Below are 19538 nucleotides of genomic sequence, written 5' to 3' on the forward strand. Positions count from 1 at the left end.
CTTAAACCTTTAAGGCTGCAGCATAAATCGCTATTTTTTTTTTGCTTACAGTACTAGCCAACTTAAGGGTGGGGTTTGTAAAAGGCTGTTTAAAAAAATTGCCCCCCTATTTATGCATGTCATTCTTTTCAGAAGCAATCTAATGGGAAAAATACTCTAATTATGATTAGAGGCTGACTACTGGAATGCCCATGCCTGTTTATTCAAAAGCAGATGTTCAGCAGTGCAACATTTCATACGTTATGCTGACAATAGTACGTTATTAGCAAAACATAGTAAGTAATATCTGAAGTGTCTTTCTGCAAGGTTGCCTAACTATTGGAGTGGGTCAGCAACAAAAGATCAGATGTGACACATGTTAACATCCCAGAACAATTTATCCTCTACTTGGCCAAACCTCATTGCACTCACTCAGCTGAATGTAATTAGACCTCAAGCTTGTCCTAATTTCAATCTCTGCAGAAGAGAGGTTATCTTTCTTCAGTAATACGTGGCTGCTCTGAAACGCCGGCGGTGATCTGGAAGGAGAAACTGCAAAGGTGCACACCATCTCACAGATTTAGGCAAGGAGCTGCTAAGACAGTACGACACGCACATTAAAATGCAAACATGTATGCCATAGCACCTGCTTGGAGTTTCAGTCAGCACACCCAAGCAGGAAGCAGCAAGAACCCATGAGCCACACAGTGCATGAGCTATTTTTAGATACAATTTATACAATTTCCCCTCTAGTTCCACGGATCAGAAACATATGCTGCAGGTACAGACACATTACAGTTTAATCCTACCCCAAACAAGGAGATGGTAAATCTTCAGATCCTAATAAAGGATCTAATATAGGCTACTCAAGGAGCAAAGCACTATTCAAGTCTTCGCTATGGTTCAGGCTACACAATCTGGCACGGAGCAAGCTAAACTGCATGTGGCTTTGTTAAAACAAGTTCATTTAATTTTTTCTGACCTTTGTAATAAGGTTCTTGCTATTGGGTGGAAGTGGAGGAAAGACTAGATCTACTTCCTATGAAACATATGACTTTTAGATATTGTAGAAAAGATTAATTTAAGAAAGCTGATTTACTCTTCTATCAAAAATATCACAGTGAAACAATGGGAAGGATCTGCCCCAAACCCCTCAAGTCAGGGCCTTGAGGCAGAAGACAAGCCACCTTCTTACACTGCGTAATGGGACAGGAAGATCCTTTAGGAGATAATTTTTCCTTAAAGGTGTTGAAAATTTAGTGTGATTTTTCTGAAGTAGCCTGTGTTCCCCCTCCCCCCCCCCCCCCAAAAAAAAAAAAAAGGAAGCCACTAACCTAGCCGCATGAGGAATGAGTAGCTGGTAAGCAGAACAAGGATCTTTGTGTCAGAAACAGTACTGACCTCATACCTAGCAAAAGCCAGATTCAGACTAAATCCCTGCTCCAAGACAGACTTTAGGTTAAACCTATACAGAAGGACTCCTTTGGAAAAAAATGCACAATTATCAGTTACAAGACTAAGGGAAGACATTAACGACTTGTTTGTTCCCAAAGTTTCCTTGATCCAAGGAACAGTGTTCTCAATAAGTAAACAAAAAGTCTCACATCAGCTTCTGATTGTGTGAAGCAGCAGTGAAAGGCTCAGGCTACATTCATACACATCTCAGACAAACCTGGTAGCCACTATCAAGCAACCGACATCACTAGCGTTAAGATGGTCCTAAGGGCTATATGACTGCAGAGAGCACTGTGCAAAACAGAGCAACACATTTTTTGAGTTGCTATGATGTGTGAGTACGCTTAAAGAAGTCTACTAAGCCATGTAACGGTTTGGGGTTCTTTAATCATTAAAGTTATACCCAACGCATACTGGACAATTTACATTTGCAAGCAATCCATCTTTGCACTTTAGTTACAGCACAGCCTGCCCACTTTACCAAGACCAGAAAAAGAGCCTACTGCCAAAGAGAGAAGGCTTCAGCTCTCCTTCAATGGGTGGATTTGGCTCTGGTCTAGGTCTAGAATGATAGGCATTCTCAGGCATAGGACGGTCCGTCTTCACTTTTGTAACCTGGAAAGAAAGAGTAAGAAATGATACAACTTCTCACAGCATTTAATAGAAAAGCTAGACTGAGTCAGAACTTAAAGGAAGAACTACCAAGAAGTACCAAACGACACTAAGGACACATTGTTGATCTGATGAGAGCTCCCATCTCCAGACTACTTCTAAAAAAAAAAAGGGAGGGGCATTTCACTCATAACTACAGAGTAGATCTACATGTGTGTGAGCTTCACTCCTAAAGGAGAGGTCTCTGCACTAGGAAAAGCAAAAAAGTAAGAGTAAGTGGCATTGTCTAAAAAGAGTGCAAGTCTTCTGGGAAGAACGCTGACCGAGTCTTGACTTCTAGTAAAGTCCGCAAGCTTTCAGTGTTGAGTTCATGAATCACCTTCTGGCCAGGAGAAGGGTTTGAGACCTGGTCTGGACAAAATGCCCCTAAGAAGGGAAAGAAGAACCTGGCCATCTGATCAAAAAGGTATGAAGTTACCTTAGAGAGCTGTCCCAGATCAGGTCTCACCCAACCCAACTTCTCCAGCACACAGTTATCAAATACTGCCTGCTGCTTTCGGCATCGACGGAGCTCCTGCAAGTTGGTATAGTCAATGCACGTCCAGTAGTCAGTGAATGGCTCCGCACAGTGCGTCTTAACCTTCCTGTAAGAGATTGCAGAAAGAAAATGGTTAGCAAGTGTTGTAGCTTTAACGTTCTTCTCTCTTACTCATTCAAACTTTAACTTGTGATTAAAGTGTTTTTGGAGTTTTAAGTTCTCAGGAAGACCTAAAGTCTTCAGAGAAGTTATTATTTGAAGCATCATTAAACAGAACTTGATACCAGTACCAGTAAAGTTTGTATCACTGTAGCTACAAGTAGGGATAGCAATAACTTAACCAATACGTGGAAGGTATTCTTGCTAGGTAGGTGTACACAGCTCCTCCATATGGGACACTTGTTTTGCTAAGTAACACAGTGTATGTTATACAATGCCCTAATGCTTCCAAATTAATTTGGTGTCTTAAGCTCAAGAAGACACGCTTAGGACAGAGGTTTCTGATTACTAGCTGCTATACTGGAAACGGACGTGCTTTCAGCTAATTAAACTAGGCCTTTTGCTAGCAACTTAAGAATGTGATGCTGGCACATGCCTTGATCTACATTTTTGGTCACAAGAGGTAAACTGCGTGTCTACTCGAGCTTGCACAATAGTACACCTGTGAAACAGAGAGAACAGACAATGCAAAGCTTAGGTTGGTTTCCTGGATTTCATAATACAGATGCAAGGTGCAGAAGCAGCCCCCAGCATTCCTTTGCTAACCTAACAAAAATCCGAGCCAGTTTCTCTGGAGCAGAGGCCACGGAACTGCATATGAAAGGATAAGTTCATGTATAAATAAATAAAACAAAACGGGCAGGGCTTCTATCCCCAAGAGTTAAAGTTTATGAAGCAAGAATGAAGACTCTGAAGGCCGGGATGGTGGCGGCGTTTTTAATTAAACCCAGTGACCGCCAGCGCTCGAATAACAAAGCTCGGCAAGGACGCGCTACACCGCCAGATGCCCCGAAACACCTTCACCTTCAGGGCAGACGAGGGCCTCCGGCGGGCGGGCGTCCGCAGCAGCGGGTCTCTCCGCCCGGGCGCCCTCCGGGGCGCTGGGAGGCGGGCGGCCGCCGGGGGAAGGCTCGCTGGGGGTCCCCGCTCACCTGAAGAAGTCGAGGGCGCACTGGTTGACCTGGCGGCCCTCCCGCAGGCACTTCCGCGGGTCCTTCTCCTCCCAGCGGCACAGCATGAACTCCTTGTTGGGGCGGTCGCACTGCGCGCCGTAGTGGTGGGCCGCGGCCTTCAGCACGGCCGAGCTGACTCTCACCTACAGCGGGGCAGAGCGGCAATGGGGGCAGCCCGCCTCGGCGCCGGCCCGCCGCGCTGCCCCGCGGGGGAAGGGCCCGGCAGCAGCGAGCCCTCACTCACCTCCTGCACGTCGAGCTCCTCCAGGGAGGGCACCTGCAGGGAGCCGGGCATGGCGATGGCGGCGGCGGCGCCGCTCTCCTTGAGCTCCCCTCAGCGCCCGCCCGCCACCGCGCATGCGCCGCCGGCAGGGGGCGGGGAGCGCGCATGCGCGGCGGCCGCGGGAGGTGGCGCTTTATGGCCCCGCGGCGCCCCGGCAGCGGCGGCGTTGCCATGGCGACGTCGCCGCGCCGTCGGGCCGGGCCGCCATGGAGGCGGCGGGCGGCCGTTACAGCGGGGGCACCGTGCGCGGCAGGTGGGCCCGGCGGGGCGCGGGGAGCGCGGGGGCGCCCGTCCCCCCTCCCCAACCGCCCGGTCTCTTCCAGGATGGAGGGACAGGGCTCCTACACGCTGCCGACGGGCACCGAGTACCGGGGAGCGCTGAGGGATGGGATGTTTGACGGCGAGGGAGAGCTGCTGTTCCCCAACGGCGGCAGATTCCGGGCGGTCTGGCACCGCGGGGTGCCCACGCAGGTACCCCGGGCGGGGGGGGGGGGGGGGGCCGGCCCCCGCCCCGCCTCACCCCGAGGGGACCCCGCCGCCGGGGAGCGGAGAAGGTTTGGGGTGAAATAAGCGGATTTCCCAGCCAAGGCAATTTTTCGTCCCCTCGGCGGCGTCTCGCACCCAAACGTGCGAGGGCACGGCTGCTCGTGGCCGGGCATCTTGCAGACGCGGTTCCCAACGCTACTTGAACCCGAGCTGAGGCCGGCACTCGCTCCGCTCGGCTGACGCGCGGTTTTGGCAGTGGGAGCACTAGCCTTGTTCGTACTCGATCCATCCATCATGTTTATTAACTCTGTGCTTGAACTTGTTTTGCAGGGGAAATACATTTTTGCAGATGGTCTCGAATACAAAGATAAAAAATGGCATTACTGTGATGGCTACGACAGAAGATTTTATACAGAAATCTGTTCTGGTCTTAAACCAGCAGGTACTGAATTGCGTTTGCGATCCTAAGAGTCTGGAAGGAATTAAACTAACAACTTTGCTTAAGAAAGATTAATTCGGCTACATGAGTAACATGGAGCAGAAATGCTCTGGCTAATTTCAGGACCCGACCATACGACGCTGCCAGAAGAATGCTGACACCACCTTCCACCAGCGCGGCGCAGGATGCAGCATTACATCCACAGCGTGGTCTCTTCTTGAGTGATGACCTGCAGGACAGGGCTTTGTTATCTACAGCTTTTGATACGCTGATTAACCCTTTTATACATTTCACCTTCGCTGCATTAGCAGTGTGCTTTTAATATAGAAAAGTTGAGCAAAAGCAATTAGTTTACATCCAGGACGTCAAATAAAGTTTGAATGTGTCTGTCCTTTTTTGTAGATACCAAAATAAACGTTTGTGTCCAGTCCATATTTTTGCTAAAAACTTTTATAATATTATTATTTGTCTGTAGTCCAAAGGTGAAAAGATTTATAAGGAACAAGTGAGTAAAATATGTAACGTAATACATAAAATACTCTTCTTTATACACAGAATATTTTAGTGATGACATGTAGTTCTGTGAGGCCAGCAAGACTCTCCTGGCCCCGTTTTGGAGTTCGGGGTCATATTTGTAATGTTAGCTTAGTGGGCTGAATCACAGGACCATGAATGAGGAAATCAAAGTGATAGCTTTTTATCACACACTTTTTGTGTATGGATTTTTCCATTTCCATTTTCTCCATCTGCAAAGTTGGCAAAATGTTTTATAAAATTTATTTTAAGGTGACTGCATTGTTTTTGTAGCAAATGCCATGGAGATGTAATATTTGTTAGTTATCTTGATCAAAGGCACAAATGCAAAAAAAAAAAAAAGGCAAAATAAAGCAAACCCTTTGTTTTTTTTTCTTCAGGCATTTCTCGTCTTACAAATCTGGATCCTCCCAAAAAAATCCCGGAAGGATGTTATGACTGTGGTGATGGATTCTATAATCCTGAAACCAGAGTTATTGTTGACTACAAACTCAAATTTCTGAGAAACGCAGGTATGATTAACTACTTCTGCAAGGTAAACTGAGTTTATTTGTCATATCTTCTAGGATGCGTGATTAAAGCTAAAACATAAAAAAAATCTATTATTTGGTTCTGTTATCACTGAGCTAAAATATTTTTTACTTATTTATTTTTATCAGTGATCTATGTATCCCCAGAGTTGTATAAATCATATCTTGCAAAATTACAATGAAGTATTCCCAAGCAGATATGAATAAATATATTTTATTGCCATTTGGTACGTTAATCTCAGGAAAATCTTCTATCTCTTCCATTACGATCTCAAGCAAGGGAGTGGTTGCAAGGTGTACGTCGTTGATCCTGAAAGCTAATAAACTCTGTGTTGTGAACCAGCAGAGTGCTTAAGCATGTGCTTATCTCTGCATGTTAGAATAGTCCATTTTATTGAAATGAGTCTTAGGGCTATGTTTAAATACCATGCTGAACAGGAAACTTTCTTGTCACCTTGGAGAGCTGTGGTTTGAGTGGAGTCTGGCAAATACTGGGTCTTGTGGGTAAGTCCCCAAATTAATAAGCCTTGGGGAAAATTAGTTCTCATCAAGCCAAAAGAGAAACTTTGCAAATTAAAAACACACAGAAGGTCCCCAAACAGTTGACACTGGGATAACTCAAAAAATGTAATCTGACCTGAAACAAACGCTTTGCGTTCTGGCTATTTAACCTTTGTGTTTATCACCTTTTAAGTGCAGATTTTTTTTTAAATGAAAGTGATTTCTGAAAGCAACAACCCACCCCACTTTTTTTTTTTTTCCAAATGTCCAAATTGCAAGGCCTGTTTTTTCTAGAAGACAGAACATTTCATTTTCAGTGTGCCACAGTTTAACAGTTTTGTTGCTTGGAAACTCCATTTTTCAGCAAATTTACTATTTGTTGAAAAAAATTCTGCTCAGCTCTACTTTCAAGAGCTTTTATAAGTATGCACTGTGATATTGGAGGAGGGAAGTGAAGGGGGGGTTAAATGAATTGGAGATACCATCTGCTATAAAATATACCCTATGATACATGGCCTGTTTTATAAACGTTGAATAAAAACTGATCTAGATTATTACAAATGGCATTGATCCAAAATACTGGAATGCAGTGGGCCTACTGATGAGGAAGATAAGCAACATGCTTTCCAAAAACACAGGAACCTACACAGATTAGTACAGGAGGGAACGCCTTGGAATTCAATTTATTGTTTTTTAATCTGTTCTTTGAACTCATTGTCCTTTATGACATTTATCTCAAACCCTACAAATTATATCAATCAATATTCGCTAACCAGACCAGCGCAGCGTGCAGTCTCACGGAGTCGTTGGAGATGTGCTTTGCGTGGCCGTTCCATTGAGAGCCCTGCACACAAAGTTAAACTTGTTGATGTGAGTGTGAAGAAGGAATGTGTCATGTAGGCCAGACCCTTCCTCTCGAGAACATGAACACAATTGAAAAACCCGGCACTTGTTCAACATCAGAGGAACTCTTACCGCCCCAGGAGAGATGATTCAGGGCACAAGGCCACTGCAGTAAAGAGAAAAAAAAAAAATTAAAAAAACCCAGCTGTAAGCAGAAGAAACTGAGGAAGAGGCTGGGATGACAGGGAACAGATCCAGAATTACTCCATTATAGGTTGGGCAGGAAGGAGCAGGAAAACCTCCAGGCTTCCAGCCAAGTCTTGAAAGCATCAAAAGCAGATGGTAGGAAGCATTCAGGAAGTTCTTACAACAGCTTGACAGGTTTACCAAAATGACACTATCTTCCTCAGGTCTGGCAGCAGGCTTTCAGAATACTCCAGTTCTCACCTTTCACCCTGGCCCTATTATGAAGCAATTTCTGATTGTTTCTCGGCTGTTTGTGAAAGAGGGCAAGGAAGCATACAGCCTTGGCACCGACTTGCCTCCAAACTGGCAGCATCCAGGTACCATTCCAGGAGAGAAGAAAATAGACGCCATTTGAAACTACCGAGTTTGCTTCCACCACTTCTTTGTCAAGATGAGTGGATGTAGAGTACCGTAGAGACTCCTGTTAAATTTGGCAAGCCTTGCATTTCACTAGCGTGGAGATCTGATACTCATTTACTTAAAGAGCTCTTACTGTTAAAGCAGTGCAAAAGCCCATCATGAAAACATAATCAGGCCCAGGGAATGAAATGACAGCAACAGTTTTGTTACATGTTTTTATCTAGCAAAGTTTTCCAAATTCTCATTACAATCTTGCAGTTATTACTCCGTCCCTAAACCTCTGTTTCCTCGGGGATGCTCAAATTTCTCTTGATTCTCCATGTGTTCTTCAATCTTTCCTTTTTTCCAGTATTGCGAAGTACGCAAAATTGGACACATAAATAAGAATGGGAGTGCTCATTTGTAAGAAGATACGTTGTTTATTTTGAATAGATACTGGGACTAGACTCCTGTTTCACTAGGAGTATTACTTTTTTTTTTTTCCCCCCAGAAATAGGACTCCTGGCACCTTTGTAACAGAGTTTGGTCAATAGAAAGATGGGAAGATTTCCCAATTTTTCAGTGAAAAGTAGAAAATATATGATGTTATGTTCAATGCAAAGCAGGGAGGTACAAGAAGAGCTGTGACATTCAGGTTTTAGGACACCTGAATATCGGAGAAACCCATAGCTTTCAAAGAGAAAATACTGTCAAAAATAGACATTTTCTTACACTGAGATGGAAAAGATTATAGGAGATTGCCTGGATCACCTCTCTTTTGATGAAAAGCAATGATACTTCTCATGAAAATTGCCCTGGTTCTCCTGTGGTTCTCTCAAGGATAGGTTAAATAATATAAAACATGCTTTTGCTCTTTGTAATAAGAGAATATTTGTGCTACTACTTTCATATTCTATCTTCAGGTTTAATTAGTGTGTGTATGGTGCACAGGGTAACTTTCTATACTGCACTCAATATTAACCTGAAATATATGCACCTCTTCATATAACATCCAGAGCAGGAAGGCACAAAGCCTGCCTTTACACCAAAAGCTCAGTCAGATAACTGAATTAACATGCATGTTACTGAGAGCAGGATTAGGCCCAGAAAACCAGGACAAGTGCCTTACTAAGAGGAGAGGTTTTGGTGTTGCTGCAATCCCAAACCAGCCAGCAATCAGCTTAGGATTTCTACAAGCCTGGAAGTCTTGTAAAAAGGAGCAGGAAAAATCCTGCTGCTTCAGGAATCATTATGAGCTGAAAAGGTCAAGATTCAAGAACATTATTTTATTATAGCTTAGAAAAGTCCGGGGTTAAAATGTCTGAGGTTCCTTGGTTGTGAGGCTGACCCAACTCCACAGGCAAGGGTTCAAAGCCATTTTAATTCTAAGCCTTAGTAATCACAGACTTACAGTTTCCTCACATTGTTACCTTGGGATGAAGGTTCTCATGCTTGGTCTGAAAGAATTTAGAAGCAAAATGTTTTGGAAAGTCAGCAGCGATGTATTCATCCATTTCAGGTTTATCCAAGTATGCAAATCCATGAGATAAATCTCCTACATTTAAACTTTTTTGTCTTACAACTCAGATCTGACTTGCACCAAGTGCTTTTTGGGAAATGTAGACTTTGACTTGTCTGAAAAATGTAGTTGAGAAACAGAGCCATAACCACTCAATAATTATGCAGGGTAATATTTCTGTACCTACCCTCATGTACCCCAAATACATGCAGATGTTTGCGTGCTCTTTCTCATAAACTACTGGAGAACTGGGTGTGGGATGAGGACCTGGCAATTTTTCAGGCCTGGAGTATTTCTGGAAAAAAGACAGCAAGTTTAACTTAAAGTCGACTGTGGTGCAGGAAAAAAGATTGACTGCACTTAGGGATCATGCACGGAGCTTTATTCCCTGTTCTTCTTTGAAATTGCCCATTCTGATGATGGAGGGAGTGGATGAACAGTCTGATTCCAGGCTAGTCCCTAGTCATTGCCTAAGAATGTAAGAGTTGTTTTGGCAGATGCCCTTAGCAGTGGAGAGGAAAGCCCCAGCAATACACATACAGAGGGAATATAGTATTTTTGTTCGAATGAATTTAGCTTCCCATAGATTTAAATGTCTACTTATAACGCAGGACCATTTAATCTTTTGTACATTTGTTTCTTTTTTATTTGACTTAAGATACTGAATTTAGATGAGGTTTAGTTCCTACATATTGAAACTCTTAAAAGCTCTTCAAATAATTGTTCTTTGGATACTTGTTAAGCTAAAGAAATCAGTTTTGATCGGCAGTAAAAGTTCATGCTATTTTAAGTGCAATGCTATAGCTATTTTCTGTTGTATATTTAATCATTTTGAATTATATGTCATGTAAAAGATTTTAGCTCTGGGGCATTTGCCAGATGGCTGATTCTGCATTTCACACAACAAAAGAAATAATGTTTGTGTAAAGCTCTTAAAAATAGTTGGTAATCAGTATATTCTACAACGAATAGGATCCAGACCTGTTTGGAAAAAAACCCAGCTTTTGCAGAAATTAATTTAGAGGATTTGGTCTCTACCTCTGGGCTCTGAACAAAACAAATTGTGTCTATTGTTTGCTGATTTTTTAACATTTAACAAGTTAACTGAATTGTAAATTTTACTCATTTTTATGTTAAATGCCATTTATTGCAATCCATTGATCTTTTTCTCTTTACTTTGTCTGACAAACTTATTTCTGAAAACAGGGTTTTGTAAAACAGAGAGCCAATACTACTCTCTGTTTACACAAGTAGAGCATACAAATGTGAGTAGCCCTTTGCTTTTCTTGCAACAGCTGGAGTGCTTGTCCTTTTTACTGCTAACTCCTCTTTCTGGCCTCTTTGATTCATATTCCTCCACAATACCATTGCAAAAAATGTTTTCTCTCTCCTATATGGCACTCAGCTCGTTTTCTTTGCCCACAAGGCTCTACACAAGTCCATACAAGTTCACCTTTCGGCCTGTCTCCTCTATCTCCCATATACACGTTCTTCTCTTGTGTCTAGTCCCAGGACATAGTTTTTCTGCCCACATTCATACCATTCCAGTTTGCTGGTACTTGCTTTCAAGACTCACTGCTTCTATGATAGTCAGAAGATTTGAAAAATATTATGTTAAGAAGGAGGATAGAAATTGTATTATAACTCTTTCATCTGGACCTCCAAGTGTCTCCCGTCTTTCTCTCCCTATTTTTTAGTTAGAAAGATAGCTTTTGTCCTGCTGTGAGAGCTTTGGACCTAAATAGGACAAGAGGAAATGGCCTCAAGTTGCGCCAGGAGAGGTTTAGATTGGATGTAAGGAAAAATTTCTTTACTGAAAGAGTGGTGAAACATTGGAACAGGCTGCCCAGGGAAGTGGTGGAGTCCCCATCCCTGGAGGTATTTAAAAGACGAGTAGATGAGGCACTTAGGAACATGGTTTAGGACATGGTGGTGTTGGGTCGACGGCTGGACTCGATGATCTTAGAGGTCTTTTCCAACCTCAATGATTCTATGATTCTATGATTCTAAATAGTCTTCAACGCTTAGTTGAGGAGCCAAATCTTAGAAGGAGAGGCACACTGTTAGCAAGTACCAAACTGGGGACTGCTGAGTGGGCAAGGCAAATGAATGAGTATTGAAGTGAAGATGGCAGAAGGAAATTGAGACTACTTCATTTAAAGAGAAGATCCCAGACTCCTACGAGAAGTAGCTCTACCCTAAACACTTTTTAAAACGTTGGACCAATTCTCCTACCCATCATATGCTCTTTTCATATCTTTTTATACAGAAATGTGTTAAGATCAGGCACATTTTGAATGCCATTGCAAAATGCATACTTATTATGTCTTTCTCGGTGTCAAAGTCTGCTCAGGCGACAGAGGTAGTTGGAGACCTCTCATCCATGTAACCAAGAAAACATTTTTAGATTAAATTTGGCTTGCATGTTTTAATATAAAATATCCTCCATTCAGTAAAATAGATTATGAACCAATATGATTTATATTCAATACTATAACCAACCATCATAATATTAATATATGCATCACAGTGTAGGTTACTACAGTAATTTCAGTAGCTATAGCTTTTGCAGATATATTGTTCCTTGTGGTTTCCTGGTCTTAAAATACTTATCATTTTGAAAACTGTGAAAGTTTCAGTTCCAAATAGTGGCATGCCAAGAATAACAACTTTGTGTGCTAGCCATCCCACTGTGAATCCATTAGATAGGTTATACACAAGTCTTATATGCACTTATATTCAACTATACAGTTCATGTGAAAACAAGTTTTACAAGAGGTGGAAAGTTCATTTGGGGGCCATTTTGGAATTACAGTAATTAAAAGTAAATGGAAGGGTGAGAATTTGTGGGTGGAAGCAAAGGTTAATTGAAAACATATTTTCCATTTTCTTGCCAGCCTTGATGTTGGTGGGGTCAGGTGCAGTAAGGAAAGTGGTGCTAGGGACCCGGAGAGGGCAGTGGAAATGAAAGGGGTGTGCCAGGCAGAATCCATGGCTGAGATGCTATCACATGTGATTGTAATTGTGTAGTGGAAGAACATGATAAACTGCACTGCGGGTGATGGGAGGAGTCAGGCATGCGAAAGAATTAAATGATATTGTTGTTTACAATGGTCTGCGTGTGCCTGGCCCTCTGCAAACAGAGAGGAAACTCAGCTCTTGTTCAAGGATTGTCTATTGTAAACACACCCTCGTACAAACCGTAGTCATGGAAAGCTGCTCTTACCACATGGCTGTGTCCTCAGGGTACGCTGGGGCTGTGAGCCTCTGATTGTCCTGATGGAGGCACATACCAGGGCACATCTACTTCCCTCCTTGCTCACATGGCCTTTAACAGAAGTGAGGGTGAACGAAGGGACGATGCCCACTCACGTCTGGTCCCACCTTGCCTTTGGGCAGAGGAGGGAGCCAAGGATCTGAATTTTGAAGTGCATCGGGGAGTGCATCAGGCCTCCAGTGTAGACAAAGCCTTTAAGACACCAGGAACACATACAGCTGCGAAGTGCAGTACGAAGACCTAACACAGAGTCAGACAAGGTTTTTAAGGTGAACGATGTAGTTTTTTCCCCTGTGTAAGCCACTAGGTATTCTAATTTCAATGCAGTACATCTTCCTGTGCACCTCTAGGTGATTTTCTGGGAAAGCATTAGTTAAGAGGGCAAATCCAGAAGCCTACATGACAATACTGCTGTTTGCTGACGGTCTCCGCTCTGCATCATGGCAGACACCTAAGCATGCAGAGCCCTAAGAAGTCTCTCACGGCTGAGGTTTCCATAAGCAACACAGAAACGCGATAGCTAGAAGCAAATAATTCTAAACTTTGCAATATGCATTTAATATAGGAAGATTAAATGCACCTAAATTACAGTGTATTTTCAAGTCGTCCCTTGGAAGCACCCTGAAGCAAGCCCACCCTGACTTTTCAGCTGTTTCTAATCCCAGTTGAGAGATAAATCTGGAGTGTGTAGTTGGGGAAGTCTCTTCTGCCACTACTTTTAGACTGAACATTGAAAATTAGGCAAGTGGTTTCATTTTGCAGAGATGCTGAGCAGAAATCCACTGATTTAAGTGGGCTGCAGTTTGAGCTCACCATAGAGTACACCTAGCAGCATTTTTGACCGACGCCTGTTTGGATTTTGCTGGTGTTCGGAGCTTCCCCTAAAGCCACCCAAAACAAGGAAGAAACTTGCAAAGCAGTATTTGTTGAGAAGAACTAATTTTGAAATGGACTATTTACAGGAACACAGTACGACCAACAGATTTAGTTGGGTCTTGCCTAGAAAGACTCTATCCAAACTGACCTGTTGACTGTGTAGACAGTGTCCAACAGTAGATCAGTAGGACTTGCACCCCTGGTTAATCATCTACTGTGGGCAGATGCTGTTTCTGGGGATCAGTTGTGCAGGTGGCTACCAGGGTTGGCTCCGTATGCCTCTGCCTGCTTAATGAAAACAGCTTGAATTAATTACAAAAATAAAAGAGAAGCTATACCAGTTTGAGCTGGCTGAGGATCTGACCCGCAATATTCAAAATATATTTTGTGGGCGCTAGAAAACTGATCTCATTTTTGATAGAGACACGGGAAAATAATTCAAAAGAATCAGTCGGTACTTACATATATTCTAACAGCTCATCCATTAAGATCTCTCGCTATCTCTCTCCGTTTCAAGATTTCAATGATATGTCATTATAATAATCATTACATTTCACTAACTTTGGAAGAAATAACTTGTTAACATTTACTAACTGAACAGGGATACACCAGATTGCAATAAAATTTTCAGACAAAGCTTTTTTTCTTTACCTTCAAATATCAACATGGTTAGTCCTCTTTCAGCAAAGTCTGTTCCATGAATGTTTATTCTACTGACAAAAATCTAAAAAAATGGATAAACTTTTAAAGATAAATATGCTGACACAGAATTCAGCACACAACATGAAGAACCCCATACTACCTAATTGTGCACAGGGTGATAATTTACCACTGATTAAAGAGTTTGGTTTTTTTTCAAATCTTTTTTAAAGGGAAAATTATTTCTGAAGGTGAAGATGTGCTTAGACAATCATATTAACATATTCAAACAATTGCAATTTGCAAAATAGTAATTACAACTCACTATCTGGTAGCATTAATCAAACTTCAAGGTTTAATTCCATTTTAAATATTGATGAAATGTGATTCTCCAATCTAACCCTGGTGTTGCAGGGTTATGGAAGCAGCCAGTGACAGAAAAAGAGGAACATGTAGTTAACAAGCAGCTGCCACAAAGAAGGATCGGCATCTGTGATTTAAATTGTTAGCTGCACAGTCAGGTAGAGTGTAAAAAGGGTAGTCAAGAGGCTGTTAAGTCCATTGCTGCCAATTACTAACAATCAGGGAGGAGCTTTAAGACTTGTTCAGTACAATAAACCCAGTTTGTCTTGTTTCAGGGGTTACTACTGAAGAGGTTGCAGCTGCACTGATTCAAATAGCCCTAAAACTACAGTAATTATCAACCAGTCTTCTTTAGTGTAGCAAAAGTATGTTTTACCATAGCTTAACTCTTTACATTCTAATATTTCCCTGCCTCTTCTCACATAGCTAGCCCCGGAGCCATTCTCATCTCTGGGGTTGTGGTTCTCACTATGCTGGATCAATTCTTTCATTTCCCCCTACCTAGACCAAGGACCAGTAGCACGGTGCGCTGGGTTGGATGGCAGTTCTAGGGATTTGCTTTAGGTTATTTTTTGGGATACTGAGTCATTACATCTATTTTTCCTTTTCATATACGAAGTTGAAATTCATATAGTTCATTCAGTTTTTACATCTGATTAAACTATATGCAAGCTAAGCAGTGCTTATGAACAAGTATTTAATTTGCACGGGATCAGATCACTGCATGAACCAAGACATTTTGGGACGGGTCTGGGGAGGCTAAAATCCTTAGAGCAACCTGTCTTGTGTGCTTTCCTAGGAGACCATGAAAACCCAGAGTGCAGAAGGAAACAATCTAGGCAAACCAAGGATATGTTGGAAACCTGTTATATGAAGCCAAGTTAGCACCTGCCTTTCTTAGTGCTTATACCCTTGATGCTCAGCTAAGTGAGCGCTGTAGATTTCTCACTAGGAAGGCAGGCTGATTATTTCTAGTACTCAGGTGAGCCAGGTATATCTGTACCCAAATACGAGCTAGATGGTGGTGATGTATCGCATGTGTAAGTTTTGTTTATTCCTTCACCATGGCAGAAACAGAAAAAGTTTCATTTTTGTGTAATTATTACAAGCTCAGATAAACTATTTTTTTAATTAAGGCGATTCCAGCTAAAATCACAGAGCTACCCAGGCTGGACAATATGTTATAGCCGAGGCTCACGTGATCACGTTGTTACCGTGCTGGAACACCTAGTGCATAGAACAAAAGCCAGCACATTGATTATGGCTTTGATGTTGTTTTTAAGAAAGCTTAAGGACCACATTTGCATTCCGGCTGCAGCCCTCAGTGGAATCTCTGCCTCTGTAACGATTGCGTGGTCTTGAAGCAAGATTCAGTGCTCATCTTTTTAATTTCCCTTTAGCATATTTTTCAGCATTTATTTTCTCCTAGTTATACCTGAATAAGAAACGTGCCATTAACAGGATATTTTGTTATGGACCTATTGATTCATAGGCATAGGGAATAAAAAAGAGATCACGTGAGTGAAACACAGAAAGAGCTGAACTTAGCTATTCTGTCCAAATGGTAACCATTTTCCAGTCATTAAAGCAAGCCTACAGGCTGAGCTGTTGGAACAATGGCAGAACAAGTGTGTTCTCCACCCATTCACCGTCACTGGGGCGCTGCTCAGAGGTGGGCGCTCACCACCAAAACCGAGCTTCTGCAAGCCAGCACCCCTGAGTGGGAAACGAGAAGAGGGTCAGTAGGCACAAGCCAGCACTTTGTCTGGAAACCAGTGACTGTATGCGAAGAGCAACTGGAGAGCAGGCTCCAAGGGAAAACCTCCTGTGATTCACTGGCCTTTCTAGTTGTCGAGGGTGGCGGACGAGTGCTGCCGTTCAGACAAGGGACAAATGCCTTGGCACATGCTTTCCTTAAGCCCGCTTTTACCAGGATGCCAACAGAGCTGCATGTGAGCAGCACCTTAGGACAAGCGAACGCCTGCACTCAACTCACTCGGCCAGGAATGAGAAAAAGGGGAGGGTAGCATGAAAAAAAAAAAGGCAGAAAAAAAGGAAAGACAAAGCTGACTTGATTCAAAACCTACTGCAATCAATAAGATTAACCCCCAAGCCTGAAGATTTGTGCATCAGACCTAATTTGTCACATACCCTTCTGTGAACTTTCACTTCTTAGATCAGCACAACTTCATTCCCAGGACCTTCCTACCTTCTGCATTTCAAATGCCACTATGCCGCTTTAACTTAAAGGTACAACTCCACAGTCAAAAGATCTCCATGAAAATTTGACTCCTTACAAGCAACATGCTTCTTTCTCGATCTATTTTGACCTACCTAAGCAGGGCACTCGGCTGTGCAGGGCGGCTGTGTAAATAAATGGGACTCTGCTATGCCAAGCGATGGTCACAATACTGGGACTACAGCCCCCTTGGCTCCGTCCTTCTTGCAATCAACTGTTCTTTCAGGTAATAAGGGCTGCTACAAACCCCTTAACATTTAGATGGAGGCAGGTTAGACACACACATCACAAGCAGCTAATCTGAATTTGTTAAGACAGTGGTAAACACAAGAAGCAGCTCTAATACATTTCATTTATATAAAAATAAATACAGGTATTGTTTTAAGTAATACTTTGATTTTTTTCAAGGCTTTTTGAAGTTTGTTTTTCCTGGTCTACTACACAGATCTCTCTTCCCATACACAAACACAAAAGTAAAGGCTGAAGAACAGTTTTTGGAGACAAGACCGTTTAAATCCCTGGAATTAAGAAGCCACAACTTAACATTTGCCAACTTATTTTTTTGTAATCATACGCAAAATTTCTATTCAAACTTTGCTGGACAGTTGGTTTTCTCTACATTGTCTTTGATTTTTTTTTTTCTTTCCACACTGTCATTATGCTCTGAGAATAAATATGACAGACATGAATACTAACAAGGGACACAGAAGATGGTCTAAAATACGTCTATCGGCCACTATATCAGCTTATCAATACCTGTCATAACGTACATTTCAAAAACAGCACTGAAAGAAAAGCTTGAAGACAAGAACCTAGGTTTTGACTATAGATTTTTCTTCACCTTCACTTTTCATAAACCGACAAGCAATGCAGACACAGAATTTTAAAAATATGTTGAAACTATCAGAAATGAAGATACACATCTCCTGCACGTCTCCTGCCAAAAAGTCAAAAAATAAAATATATACGTGTAAATCTCATAGTTCCACCCAAGCTAATCTTATCAAACAGATGAATAATCAGAGTCATTGCCATAGATCCAGTATCTCCTGCCTTGACAAATTCCAACACAACAGCACACAATCTTTTAAAGAAACAAAAAAATGTGTTCTAAGAGATGCCGATGGCTAAAAATGGATTTATTTCTCAAAGGAAAAATTGCTTGTTTGAGCTGGACCCTAGTGATGCAAAGAGCAGATTGGACATGGTGATATTTGGCATTCTCTTTATCTCCCTTTCAGATGATGATGAGCATGAATGGATCATTCGGACCTGCCGGAAAGCTTGGGATGAAACAATTGGACATAAACCGAAACCATGAAAACAGTTCTTGCTAGACAATAATATTCCAAAGCAGGTAATCTGATTCACAATAAATCTAATTTGTCCTCGTGGATTCGTCTCACCCTTTCCATCTACAGGAATATAATCTTTTTGTCATCTTTGTCAGCACAAACAAAAATGGAAATAATCATTTAATCAGTCATACTGAGAAAAAGCCACGGGAAAAAAGCAGACTGTACTCACAATAATATTCCTGAGAGGTGTGTAGTGTAGTATATATACACATTATTAAGCCTGAAAACAATTTGTTAAAAAGAGTGCCTCAGATTCAGTGTTGAAGTCATTCAAATCCATCTTAATCAACATTATTTTCCCAGATTTTAGTTAGCTGTCCTGGTGAATTCCTTTCCTCTCTTTTTGCTCAGTACTTTGATATTGATTGATCATTGTAATAATGTACACCAGAGGTATTCTTTAATGACTGGTTTGCTAACTAGGAAATTATATCCATTTACTACGAACGTTTGTTGAACTCTCCTGAAGCCAGAGTTTAACAAAATAATAAAAGAGGAAAACTGGGTGGGTTGCTGCTTGATTAGTAAGCCAGAAAATATTTAAAAATAAAATAAAATGGAATTACATCATTTTCTGGATGTAAGTGCCAGCACTTCTACTTGCATTAACTTTATTTATTACACAAATAAGACATTTACAAAGCACAACATTAAAAGTATGTAACAAAACAGACATTGGTTTTACAAAAAAGTGCTTACAATTTAGTTTTACTTTTTTAAAATAAATATTAGTCTTGACTGTCCACTCATTCAGAGATTTTTTTTTTTTTAACCATTGTAGCCAAGACATGCAGAATTGCAACATGCTACAACAAAATGATTGGCGGATGAAATAAAACTGATGTGTCTATAGTTGGCATCCTACAGATGTATCACTGATAGTAGTGCAGGATTGGTTCCCACTCCCCCGTCCCAACTAGTAAGTTGTGTAAGCACCTTTAGCTTGGGCATTGGGGTTAACCAGCATGAGCCGAAAAAAAAATAATTGGTAATAAAACTGTAAACCATTCCACTTTCAGACCCTAGCCATATTTAGTTACCTTATTAAACTTGAGGGAAAAGCCTTTCACTGGCTATCTTCGTTGCATTTTGACTGCAAAAGGTTTTGTAAATAGCAACTGGAAAAGTTTAGTACGTGGAGTCTGCATTGCTGCACCAGAACCCATTTGGCAATTACCGAATAAACTAAGAAAATGAGAATGATTTTAATTTTATTTTTTTTTAATCTACAGACAGGAGATGAATGCAAATGACCTGAGATAAGGTTTGGTTCAGTGGCAACAGTCAGTGTGAAATATGTTGTGAAACAA

The 19538-nt window shown here is 41.7% G+C and overlaps 2 protein-coding genes across 3 annotated transcripts; one reads left to right on the top strand and one right to left on the bottom strand.

Moving 5' to 3' along the window:
* Positions 1-1801: 1801 nt before the first annotated feature.
* On the bottom strand, positions 1802-4104 carry NDUFA8 (NADH:ubiquinone oxidoreductase subunit A8). The gene is made up of 4 exons (XM_076355471.1): positions 4001-4104; positions 3736-3899; positions 2525-2690; positions 1802-2049 (listed from the first exon to the last, which is right to left on the bottom strand). Exons 1-4 carry the CDS (start codon positions 4049-4051, stop codon positions 1912-1914), a joined length of 519 nt encoding a protein of 172 aa, XP_076211586.1. The 5' UTR covers positions 4052-4104; the 3' UTR covers positions 1802-1911.
* Positions 4105-4245: 141 nt separating this feature from the next.
* MORN5 (MORN repeat containing 5) lies at positions 4246-19497 on the top strand. 2 transcript variants are annotated; one of them, XM_076355217.1, is made up of 6 exons: positions 4246-4292; positions 4363-4510; positions 4856-4967; positions 5879-6010; positions 18112-18227; positions 19461-19497. In XM_076355217.1, the coding sequence occupies exons 1-5, from the start codon at positions 4246-4248 to the stop codon at positions 18189-18191; spliced, it is 519 nt and encodes a 172-aa protein (XP_076211332.1). In that variant the 3' UTR covers positions 18192-18227; positions 19461-19497. The 2 variants fall into 2 exon arrangements, with proteins under 2 accessions (XP_076211332.1, XP_076211331.1); XM_076355216.1 differs by lacking the exons at positions 18112-18227; positions 19461-19497 and adding an exon at positions 7783-9212.
* Positions 19498-19538: the final 41 nt, after the last annotated feature.

This window comes from Aptenodytes patagonicus, chromosome 18 (assembly GCF_965638725.1).
Source record: "Aptenodytes patagonicus chromosome 18, bAptPat1.pri.cur, whole genome shotgun sequence".
In the NCBI taxonomy this organism is placed as follows: Eukaryota; Metazoa; Chordata; class Aves; order Sphenisciformes; family Spheniscidae; genus Aptenodytes; species Aptenodytes patagonicus.